Source organism: Rhinolophus sinicus, linkage group LG07 (genome assembly GCF_036562045.2).
Source record: "Rhinolophus sinicus isolate RSC01 linkage group LG07, ASM3656204v1, whole genome shotgun sequence".
Taxonomy (NCBI): Eukaryota; Metazoa; Chordata; class Mammalia; order Chiroptera; family Rhinolophidae; genus Rhinolophus; species Rhinolophus sinicus.
This window is the reverse complement of record NC_133757.1, coordinates 36053510-36066597: the sequence shown is the minus strand read 5'-3', so window position 1 is coordinate 36066597 and position 13088 is coordinate 36053510. Positions and strand designations below refer to the sequence as shown.

The 13088-nt window shown below is 33.4% G+C and overlaps 1 protein-coding gene across 1 annotated transcript in view; it reads left to right on the top strand.

Annotated features, from left to right (window-relative positions):
- PCDH15 (protocadherin related 15) overlaps nucleotides 1-13088 on the top strand; it is a 1312736-nt gene that overhangs the window by 898271 nt on the left and 401377 nt on the right. Inside the window, exon 6 of the mRNA XM_074339439.1 lies at nucleotides 9068-9228. Coding sequence (XP_074195540.1) covers nucleotides 9068-9228 — 161 coding nt within the window. The remainder of the gene's footprint in view (nucleotides 1-9067; nucleotides 9229-13088) is intronic.

Below are 13088 nucleotides of genomic sequence, written 5' to 3'. Positions count from 1 at the left end.
TTTATGATTAAAACACTTAATAAAATAGGCATAGAAGGAAAATACATTAACATAATAAAGGCCATATATGACAAGCCCTCAGCTAATCTCATAATTAATGGTGAAAAACTGCAGCCCTTTGCTCTACGTTCAGGAACATGACAGGGCTCTCCCCTATCACCTCTGCTTTTCAACATAGTGTTGGAAGTGCTTGCCAGAGCAATCACGCAAGAGAAAGGAATAATCCAAATCGGAAATAAAAAAGTTAAATGGTCACTCTTTGCAGATGACATGATGCTATAATTAGGAAAACCTAAAGACTCCACCAAAAAGCTATTAGAAAAAAATCAACGAATACAGTAAAGTTGCAGGCTACAAATCAACGTACAAAGGTCCATTGCACTCCTATATATTAACAATGAAATCTCAGAAAAAGAAATGCAAAAAACAATTCATTTTGCAATTGTCGCAAAATGAATAAAATACCTAGGAATAAACTTAACCAAGAATGTGAAGGACCTATATGCTGAAAACTATAAGACATTTTTGAAAGAAATTGAAAAGACACAAAGAAATGGAAAGACATTCCATGCTCATGGATTGGAAGAATCAACATAGTTAAAATGGCCATATTACCCAAAGTAATATACAGATTTAATGCAATCCCCATCAAAATCCCAATGGCATTTTTTAAAGAAATAGAACAAAAAATCATCAGATTTGTCTGGAACCACAAAAGACCCCGAATAGCCAAAGCAATCTTAAGAAAAAAGAACAATAATGGAGGTATCACACTTCCTGACTTTAGCTTGTACTACAGGGCTACAATAATCAAAACAGCATGGTATTGGCAGAAAACCAGACACATAGACCAATGGAATAGAATTGAGAACCCAGAAATAAAACCACATAAATATGGACAGATAATTTTTGACAAAGAAGCTAAAAACATACAATGGAGGAAAGACAGCCTCTTCAATAAATGGTGCTGGGAGAATTGGATAGCCACGTGCAAAAGAATGAAACTGGACTGCTATCTGTCACCATGTACTGAAAATTAATTCAAAATGGATCAAAGACTTAATCATAAGACCTGAAAAATAAACTGCATAGAAGAAAACATAGGTACTAAACTTATGAACCTTGGGTTCAAAGAGCATTTTATGAATTTCACTCCAAAGGCAATGGACATAAAAGCTAAAATAAATTAATGGGACTATATGAAACTTAAAAGCTTCTGCACAGCAAAAGAAACCATTGACAAAATAAAGAGGCAACCAACTGAATGGAAGAAGACTTTTGCAAACAGTGCCTCCGATAAGGGGCTAATATCCAAAATATACAAGGAACTCATGAAACTCAACAACAAACAAACAAACAACAAATTAAAAAATGGGCAGAGGAATTGAAGAGACATTTCTCCAAAGAGGACATACAAATGGCAAATAGACATATGAAAAAATGCTCAACATCACTAATCATCAGAGAAATGCAAATCAAAACCACAATGAGATATCACCTCACCCCAGTCAGAATAGCTATCATCAACAAGACAAATAGTAACAAGTGTTGGAGAGGCTGTGGAGAAAAAGGAACCCTCATTCACTGTTGGTGGGAATGCAGACTGGTGCAGCCGTTTTGGAAGGCAGTGTGGAGGTTCCTCAAAAAATTACGAATAGAATTACCATATGACCCAGCAATCCCTCTCCTAGGTATCTACCCAAAAATTCTGAAAACATTTATCCATAAAGACACATGTGCTCCAATGTTTATTGCAGCTCTGTTTATGGTGGCCAAGACATGGAAACAACAAAAATGTCCTTTGATAGATGAATGGATAAAGAAGTTGTGGTATATATACACAATGGAATACTATCCAGTGGTAAGAAAAGATGATATAGGAACATTTGTGACAACATGGATGGATCTTGAGAGTATAAGGCTAAGCAAAATAAGTCAGACAGAAGAAGCAGAGAACCATATGATTTCACTGATATGTGGTATTTAAACCAAAAACAACAAAAGAACAAGACAAACAAATGAGAAACAAAAACTCATATTCACAGACAATAGATTAGTGGTTACCAGAGGGTATGGGGGATGGGATTTGGGAGATAAGTGAAAGGGGGATCAAATATATGGTGATGGCAGGAGATGTGACTCTGGGTGGTGAACACACAATGGGATTTATAGATGATGTAATACAGAATTGTAAACCTGAAATCTATGTAATTTCACTAACAATTGTCACCCCAATAAATTAAAAAATATAAGTAAATAAATAAATGGTTTGGTCTGTCTCTTTATTTCAACTGCAGCATATGATGGTCTGAAAATAATAAAATATTGCAGTATGCTGACATTATTATCCTTTGTCATTTTCATATGCTTGTGAATTGGGTACATTGCAATTCACTTAGAGTCTATATTTTGTCATTTAGTCCAGCAGAAACAGTAAGCAAATGTTAATAAGAGTTTTAAGGTCAATAATAACATGACTCCTCTTGCTTGCTATCTTGTTCACTTTTATTTTTGCCAGGAAGAAATGGCCTTTTGCTGTGTGAACCTTTCTGAGTGATAACTTTGGTTACAAACTGTCGCCTGCCACCCCACCCTGCTTCGTTTTCTGTTTTGCATTTGTTTTTTTCTGTTTGCTTTTAGGTATGTTCTGTGCTTATTTTATCTCAGTTATTAAAAAGTGATATTATATTTTAAAATATTGTATATACTGTTTCCAATTTAATGAAATAGAATGAATAATTCGTTTACATATTTCAATCTATATAAACTCCCAGTGGCAGTGGTATGAAACTATTATTCATTATGTAACTATGTGCCGTTTCTTGCATACATGACTGTATGTATTTCTTGTAATAATGTATATTACTGATTATAAGAAAGTAGGAAACTTGCCTAAGATCGCAGAGCTAGTAGTGGGGCCCAGATTTTGACGAGGTAAGACAATTAAGTTAGTGAACTTTCCACCATGTAAGGGCACGGTGGAAAGTTTGCAAACATTTGTCCAACCTTCATCGATTATTTGCCTATAGAAATATAGTAGTTATCTATTGCTGCATAACAATATTAAAACAAAGTGTTGTACAACAACCCACATTTATTATTTCACAGTTTCTTTGGGTCAAGAGTCCAGGCCTAACATCACAAGACTGTAAGGCGTTGTCAGGGCTACAGTCTCACCTGGGTCATACATGACTAGGGAAGCATCAGCTTCCAAGCTCACTCAGATTGTGGTTGTAGCACTGAACTATGTCCCCCCTCCTAAAGGCCACCATGATTCCTTGCCATGGAGCCTTTCAACATGACTAAATGTTTTGCCGCAGAGAGCAAATAAAAAGAGCCTCAACAAGATAAGTCATTAGAATCTTATGTAATGTAGAATCTTATGTAATATCATATGTAATGTACCATATAATGTACATGTATATATAACTTCCCATCACTGTTGCCATATTCTTTTTGTTATAATCAAGTCAAAGATCCCACCCACACTCAAAGAAAGGGAATCACATAAAAACAGGAGGCAGGCATTATGGAGGATACCTTAAGAGTCTGTCTACCATGAAGCTTTTCAACAGTCTCCTTAAGCTCAGGATGCATCTCATGTGTTCAGGATTCTTACCTCTGCCACAGATTCTACTGCCACAGTAGAAAGAAGGTACCATGATTATTCTGAGGGATTCTAGGTTAGTGTGTTCAGTTCACAAACTGATACTCCCAATTGGACCTGAAGTTTTATTGGACTATCATTAATGTCAACTATCTATTTTTTTAGTAGTAAGCTATAAGGTCAGAGACTATATCTATATCTATCATGTATAATCTCAGAAAATCCCTAACATTCAAACACAGCCCGATCAATATTTGTGTTTTCTTTGTGAAGTTGGTAGACACACGTACAATTTCTTGTATGAGTTTACCAGTTAGTTACTAGATACCATACGAATATATGCTTAGCTGAGATGGACAGTTAATATAATTGTAAGCCAAGATGTGTGGAAAATCAAAGTAGAAAGACTACTTCCAGAAAAGTCCTGCAGTGTATTGATTAAAAAGATTTGAGCATGAGGAGAGTTGTGTTTAGTCTGTGAATTTTGGAATTTAACTTTTACTCAATAACAACTATATAATAGCCATATTTACTTTTTAACCTCACTGAAAAACTAGGTATTAGCTACATTTTTCTTTTCTTTTTATGTTTTTAATCAAATACCAAACATTTGGGTACTTTCTTTATGGTTTCATGTACATGGAATAACATGCAAGAGAAAGCAATGGATGCTTCCGCCTATATGATGTAGCTGAACATTTACCCGATTGGCTTAAACCAGGGAAAGATTGTTTCAAGAAATTTTATGTAATATTGGTTATAGACATTTGAATAAGTAGTTATTTTATAGAAATGAGTAGTGGTTTCTGTGCACAGAGTGATTTTCTTTATCTTTATATTTGGAATGAACCCAAAAAGTCAACCACTCTGTTTCCCTGTAGAACTCTTTGAGGTTCATTGAGTTAGGTTAATTAGAAAGGCAATGGATGCCCTCCCCACTGCCACCTCCATAGAATTTTTAGAAAGCAAATCCTTAATGTTATAACTGCCTATTTAGAGAAGCAAGTAACTGGCAGGAAAACATTAAATATCAAATTATCATTTATGCCATATATATATACATATATATATATGCTTATCTCCTATAATGTACATACATATATATGTATCCTTGTGTGTGAGTGTATGTGTGAGTACATGTGTGTGTGTGTTTGTGTTTGTTTATAGATCCTAATGGAACTGAGCATATGATGGTGATCAATACAAAAATGTTCAATCTGAAGATTATCACTGGTATGAATTTGTTGAAAAAGGTCTTTTTCTAGCCATCAAATATAATTTGATTTTCTATGAGAAATATCAAAATTGTCTGAGGTTAAGAAGTGGAAAGAGTGGGTTTCACTCCCTAGTGATAGCAGGATTCGATGGATTGCCATCAATTGGAATGCAGTGAAGGAAAACCTGGCTGTTTGACATAAAGGGCTCTCTTTATAATTTTATCTAGAGCAAGCATTTTCTCACTACCTTCGAACTTCCTAGAATGATTCTTTTTGGATTAAAAACTTTTAAGTCCATATATTTTTTTTCAGATATCTTGCCATACCTATGCATTAACCAAACATGAAAATGCTAGCTTTGTGATATGAACAGTAGACTTGATTTGTAAAAATTCTGTGACATAAAGTTAAGTCATTTTGCTTTAGCTTCAAATGCTTTCCCTTCCAAAAACTAAGTTAATAACATCAACAACAAATACTGTAATTCACATTTTTCAATTCCTTATTTTAGACCAGGGATTGCAATCAGTATTTCACATGTGTTTATCTCATTTAGTCATCAGAGCAACCCAGCAGACTCTTTTTTATGCAAATTACTTCATACACATTGCAAGTAGGAGAATGAAGTAGGTATAAAGAGGACACTGTATGGATTCATACGTTTTTTTTCAGTATATTTGCTTTGAAATATTCTGCATAAACTCTTCTCATAATTAAAAAGAAAGACTTCACTATATGAGAAGGTCTTAAGAAAAAAGCTGAAAATCTTCTACAGCACTTTATTTAGTATAAATGGAGTCTAATTTATTGGCTACAATTGATAATATGTTAATCTGGAAAAGCCGTTGGTACAGATGAAGGAGCTGCAAAGTTATTTTTTTGAATTAAAATAATAGATTAATGAAGAAAGCTAAATGCTACATCAAATTTTCAATTTTGCTAAAAAGGTCTCTATTTAGAAGCAAATTACTCTCAATACCTATTTCTTGAAGGAGAAAGCACAAATTCCAATATTTTAGGATGTAAAAGATTGACTGACTATGACACTTGGTGAAAATAACATTGAATATTTAACTTTGCTAGTATCTTTTATTATGATTGTTGTTTTAGTATTCATTAGTGCTCTGGATATAAGAACACAAGTTTTTTTTCAGATATGTACATAGGGTGTTATAGTAGAAACCCAGCTCTGTTGTGGTACCAATTTTGTAGAAGCAGGAAATTGAAGGTGAGTGGAATTATCTTTCCACTTTCTTATAGCTGTTAAATGGTGGATCCAGAATAGGATTCTAAGCCTGTCGATTTCAGGACCAGATCTTTCAACTTCTATGGTATGGATATCAAACTGTGTTTAATTCCTTTTTCCTGATTGCCACCATTTTTTATGAGAAAAGTAAATTTTTGTGTGAAAGGAATCCCATACTGTTCACCTCCTATTCTACAAGTCAGGCCTCTTCAGGGTTAACACTTGTTGATGAATTGATACCTTTATTTTAATAAAATACATCTCTTCACCTCTAGTAATATTCCTGGTTCTGGTAACTCTGATAATAACAGAGCCACCAAGGTTTCTTATTAGTGCTGCATAGTATATGTTATCCTTTTATTTTTAAAATTTCTGTGTCTTTATAGTTAAAATCTAAATAGTCAGGGATAGGAATGGATTTTAAATATCACATGGTAGACGTTAAAAAGGCTTCACTGGAGAAAGGGGAAGTTGCCAAAAAAAAAAAAAAAAAAAGAGGAGGCAAAGGGCCTACACTCTCCAATTGTGCCCAGAGATTCTGTTGGGCAACTACATACCAGTTTTGTCTCAGACCACCAGCTCCCCCGATCTGGAAATCCTTGGACCTGTGGGAAGATACAGTCCTGACTGATGGGTTGGAAATAGAGGAAGAGCTCATGGCTCAAAGCCAACCTCAGCTTGGGTGTCACCTATTCTTCTGGGAGGAGGATAGAGGTCACAGCTGTCCAGGCAAACCAGAGTGAACACCTATATTCCTTTTTTTTTTTTTTTGAAAAATATTGCTCCCTGGATCATGTCTCTCTTAGCTGTGCTGTTCTCCCTCTCTCTCTTTCCTCCAAACTTTTGGTGTAAAGTAACATGGTATATGAAAATGTTGAGAGATTGTTGGCAATATGAATTGAAAAGTTTAGATATTATAAAATATAAAAATATTCTGGTGAAAGAAAATATAAAAATATTCTTTTTCATTACACTAGTGCTGGAAACCCTTTTATTCTTTTTTTCATCATTGAAGATTACAGGGGTGAGGAGAGAGCAAGAAAAAAGCATTTAGAACTCCTCTATAAAACCAATGTATATATATGTCCATACACATATACATATATATGTCCATACACACATGCACACACGCACACACACATATATACACACAGATACAGTGCTTTGTTTTCACTGACTTAATAATTGTTAAAATAACTATGACAATTTTCTCTAGTTATAATTCATCTGCATTATAAAGGAGAGCTCACTACTCCTTCCCTCCATGTGCCTGCATGGTGTGTATGTATATTATAGAAAGTTCTTCTGTTATTGTTGTTATGCACCATTAAATCAAGGCACACACATTAATGTCAATTGATGTAGCCATTGTACATTTCTTTTTATTTTTCTTGACCAGAAAATAGAATTCTATTTAACTTATTAATTACATATGGAAATACAGACCAAATGATTTTCAAAGGTTAATTGTTTGAAGTGTTTGTTAATGAAGGTGTACTTGGGCCTTACATCTATTCGTAGGTCAGAAAATGCCATCATTATCAGATCTGTACTTTGGATGTATTATCTGTAGGTTATCTCTTTGACATTTCAGTTAAAAAAAAGATAGAATAGGTTTCACTTAATATTTACATATATGCATACTAATATGTGAAAAAGTAGAAAAAAAAATCTGCCATTTAAAAAAGTATGTGAGAATATGCGTGTTTAAACATTATTTAGATTTATTGTTACAAAAGAAAAACGGTTCCTTTAAACGTTCTCTAGGCAGATGGTGCTCATTAGCAATAATATGTTAAAGAAATAGTATAGATGATGATGATGATGATGATGATGATGATGATGATGAACTTGGTGGAAAAATCTTCCTAAGAGAACCCCCCTTTTATTTGTAGTTATCCAATGATATAATATTTAGACCATTTGATGCCTTAAGGAAGTGTAGCAAATATGTTTTGCATGATTATTTTTCAAGCTAGGTTCATTTTTATGGATTATCTATATATTCTTATGTGTTTTCCTTAGGCAAAGAGTTCTCTAGATATATGCCATATATTCTAATGCCTGCAGGAGGGTATAATTTTCATTTTCATAGCCTCATCTCTTCTATATGCTTTAAGTTTAATAAAATGGATCAGCTGAAAATGATGCCCCTAAGGTATATTGCATTTTGTTTTGTTTGGCAATGGGACCGTTGCTCTATGGGGGAAAAAAGAAAAAAAAGAAAGAAAAAAAAAGATCTGAATTGCATCAGTGTAAAATGCATGGAATCTTTAACAGAGTAGGAAAGATTACAGATATACTTTCTTTCAACTCTTATTCAACAAGTGTCTACAATTTAGTCCACTGGAAAAATAAGAAAGCAAGCATCAAAATGTTACATTATAATAGTTTGCCGTTCTAGTGAGTGCCCCAGACATGTCTTATAGAAGAACGGCTTCTATTGTATGTCTGCACATTAGTTTTGTCTTTCACATTAAGATTTATGTTTTATGTGTTTGCTCTAAGATAAAAGAAAAAAAGAAGCAGTTCTCACCATGGGAGATTCTGCTACTTCTTTATCTCTTCCTTTCTCTTATTTTTGGGATATCTCTTTTCATATCTGAATTGAAGTATCAGCCTCTGTTATTATAGGCATTTCCTTTTGTTCAGGATAAAATTCAGTGATAACTCCTGTGAGAAGAGTTGGACAGGAAGGGGAACAGATTCATTTTGTTAAAGGGAAACCAGAAATAGATGATGAAACTCTCCAAGTGTTTGGATCTCTGACTCTCAGCTTCATCTCCCCAGATTATGATTTAGAAATAGAATAATGAAGTTATGTTTTGCTTTTTATTTTTAAACAGAACATCTTTTTTCTATCATGCCAGATACAAAGTTGAACATTTTCTGCTTTAAAACAGATTTGTAAGTCAGCCAGGGTTTAAAGCGTATGATCTTTGTTAAAGAACTTATACAAGTGGAATATGTTTTCAAATAACTTTCTTTGGTTTGCAGGTACGATTCTGGTGGATAACTTGCTGATCAAAGGGACTGCTGGAGGACCAAACCCCACGATAGAACTCACTTTAAAAGACAATGTGGATTACTGGGTGATGTTGGATCCTGTTAAACAAATGCTATTCCTGAACAGCACTGGCAGAGTTCTGGATAGAGATGTTAGTGATTTTCTTTCTTTGTTTCTGTATTACGATTTTATTCTAATTTAAATATCAGCATGTGTTTGTTATTATGATATAAAATTTCCTTTGTGTAATGTGAGATCATTGTCTGTGTTAATCAACAAAAACTTTTTTTTTTTTTAACTCCTTGAAAAACGAGTAAGAAAGAAAGGAACCATCTGCCTCTGAGATAACTATAGTATCTACCTTCTAACATCTTGGAAGCTTGTCAGAGTTCTGAACAAGGAGAGAATAGAGTACTCATAATAAAAGAGTGGTAAGCATGGAAAAGTAGGATGAGAAGTGTGATGATCCATGGTGAGGTGTGCACCTGTAATTAGGTGTTGACTTGAGGACAGAGAGTTTGGTGGGAAATACTACTGGGTGGCTGCTCTTACAAGCAGTAAGCATTGGTTGAGGGAAGCGTTTGTGGTGATGTGCTTATAGAACTGTGAAAAAACAAAAGGTGAGATTCCTGTCAATATTCCAGTCCAGTCATTCCTGCCCACTTGTTCTCAGGCAGCATGACCTAAATATTTATATTTATAAAGAACAGCTAAATTACCAAATTTGTTCAATGTCTCATTTATAAAGAAGTTTATAGACTTGAGTCTTTAAGAGCTTTGTGGTGAGGTGGACAGTACATTAGACTCCCCCACCAGGACAGGCTGTCTTTGTGCACTACGGGAGGCCCTTGATACAGCTGACAGGGCAGGGATGGCAGATGTAAAATGTGGGTAGCAGTGAAGAATAGGAATGAGACTGTTGGTTCAATTTAGAGAAAAAACAAACAAAAAACAGTCATCCTTGATGCAGTCCCATCCCCACCACTGCCACCCACTCACTATGTCCTTTGTTCACAGCAACATTCTTTATACCCAACAATTTACATTTTTCGGTGGCTGGCTAAAATGGTGTAAAATGGAATAAAGACAGATGCTATCTTTGAATTTATCTTGTCTTATCTTCATTTATTTTATCATAAATCTTATTTTTATGAAAGCGACTTGGATAGTGACATAAATTGGCAAAAGATCACTCCCTCCCCCTTCCCCAGCTGTGTTACTCACAAGCAACCTTTACTGGCTCTAATTAGGGATATCCATATACACGTCATGAATTTTATAATGTAACATATTAGGAGAACTATAGAATATTTATTTCAGACCATTTCATTTTATATTTTGATTACTTTTTAAAATCATCTTATAGCTGATTATAATAATTTACTGGTTTACTAGTAAATTACTTTCTTTTTGGAACCTATTTATAGGTCTGAATTATGAGTAAAGAGAAAGGATACCTTTCAGTATAAATAAGTGGTATTCCATTTATCTAGCCTATAACAATGTTTAAATTTTACTTGCTTACCAAAAATAATCTTCTTTCCATGATAAATATCTGTTTTCTTAGTATTATCTTTTTTTTTTTTTTTAATTTCTAATGAGGGCAGCATTTATTGGACATGGGCTATGCTGAAAAAGCATTATGAGAATATGCTTTAAATTGATTTGACCTGAAAATAATACCTGTGAAAATGTGCACAGGTATCATTCAAAGAATAATCCAGCCTTGTTCTTTAATATACTAATGAAAAATAATTCCCTCTCCATTTAGAAATGTTCTTTTGAATTAGTATTGTTATGATCAAGTTAAACTTGCAAAAATAGATTGCAAATTAAAGTGTTGTCAGCAGACACCTAACTGAAATTAGCTAAGGATGGCGAAGTCTTGGTCATCTAAAAAATATGAAATGTTAAATGAATATTGCAGAAGAAACTAAAAAAAAATATGCTTATATTATTTGTAAGGTATTTACCATTTGGCAAATAAACTTGTTGAAACAATAACAAAACGTTGCATAGATGATGCTCTAACGCTTAGTAATATGCGAATTTAAGCCTGTGTAGTTAACGTCATGACAAAAATTTAATGTTGCTATCTTACACAAGTACACTCACTTGGTGGTGGGAATTAAAATAGACACAAGATTTCAGCTTTCTGTGAGTAGGGGCATTTTGCAGGTTTTTTTTTTCTTTTCTCAAATAAAACTTGTGATCATAGAGGAAGGAGTCAACTGATAAATAGTAGGATGTTATGCCTTCATCTTCTTTCCTGGAATCATTAATTGAGAAAGACTGAGGAGGAAGATGTATTTAGTTCAGAGCAAAAAAATAATGATGTCAAGAATGTGCTTAATCTAGAAAATTGAAGTGTGAGGTTAAATGAATGTGCAATTTTATGTTGCAAAATTAAGATGGTGGAGCCATCATTGAAAGAAAGCTGAGAAAGAAGAGAAGAAAAGGCAGATGGAAATAGCAAATGTGAGATCAAAGCAAAATTAACTAGGTACATTACATATTTTAATATATTATTTAAAGACTGCTGAGTATAGATGCTTTACAGAATCATTGAATGGTAGAGCTAAAAGGAACCTTAAAATTTTACTAATTCATATATATATATATATATATATATATATATATATATATATATATATATTCACTGTGCAGTAGATTTAGAGACAGCCAGTCTTTAAAATTTAGCACTTGTCTATGATGAAATGAGAAATATAAAGTGATGGAGTTATTTCCTTTTGTCCAAAGCTAAGTGTATTGATTTTATTCTGATATCATGTCTTTTTGCATTTTTAGGTATTAAAATACTCTTAGTTTATGTGGTCATGCAGATCATCGGTGGCTGTTGCTTTTTAAATGTAATTTCTTATAAAAATAAAAGGTTATCTACTCTTTCCATGTTTTTGTTGTATTTTATAGTTGTTACTGTTACATATTTTACTCGTCTACTGCTCTAGTGTACTCCAAGTTTAGATGAAGAAAGTTTAATCTAGAAACTATAAATGAAGTTCACACAGCTAATAAGCAAGAACGCCTGATTGGCAAATATTTGTTTTCTGATATCAGGAACTTCTTCTTGAATAAATGTATGAATTGAATTTAAGCAAGAAGTATAAGTGTAAAAAAAGTAAAAAGAGTTATGTAGAAGAAGTACAGAAGTAGTGTAAGAAGAAGTAGTAAGAACTGTAAGAAGAATAAGAAGAGTAAAATACTGTAAAGTGTAGGTCTGCTAGCTGGTAATGGAGGCCATTGAGATAAAGAAAAAACATAAAAGGGTGGGGAGCAACCTGATGTGTAGAAACTGCTAAATCTTTATATCAGGAATAAATTAAGAAACATTTCTTTGGAGGCTCACTCCATGGCTGTTCTCAAGTATTAACTTTCTAAGAGTCAAGGAAATGATGATAATGGCTGACATATACTTTTGGACTCATGGATTTGTCAGTGAGTCTTCAAGTTTGGGAGATGGAGCACTCAGTCAGGATTTTGATCAAATCTATGTACTCATTTCTCAGGAAAAAAAGTTTATTTGCACATGAATAAATTACTTGCCATCAATTTCAAGAGTTTCACTAATTACCAAGGTTATATAGACCCTAGTTTACAAATATTTCCTTTGGTAAATAATATTATTTTTCTTAGTCTCAAATTGTTAGCAAATCTTGCATATCAAAATTAACCTTTCTAAATAGAACTAAGAGAACCAATGTACATTTGCCACATATGTGCTTTTATATCACATCTCACTAGAGTAACTTGCTGGAGTCTTAGTAATTTATTTAGATATTAGATACCTGCCATATTTTCCATAATAGGAAATAACCTTCATGTGACTTGGAAAATATAAATGTTGATTTTACCTCTTATTTCAGTGAAGTTCATTATGTCCTATATACCTTTGAATTTTTACGTTATTTATTTAATTATTTTTTGAATTCTTGTGAATTGCTCTTTCTGCTTCCACAGTGCTTTCAATTTTTTGTGTGTTTGTTTTGTTTT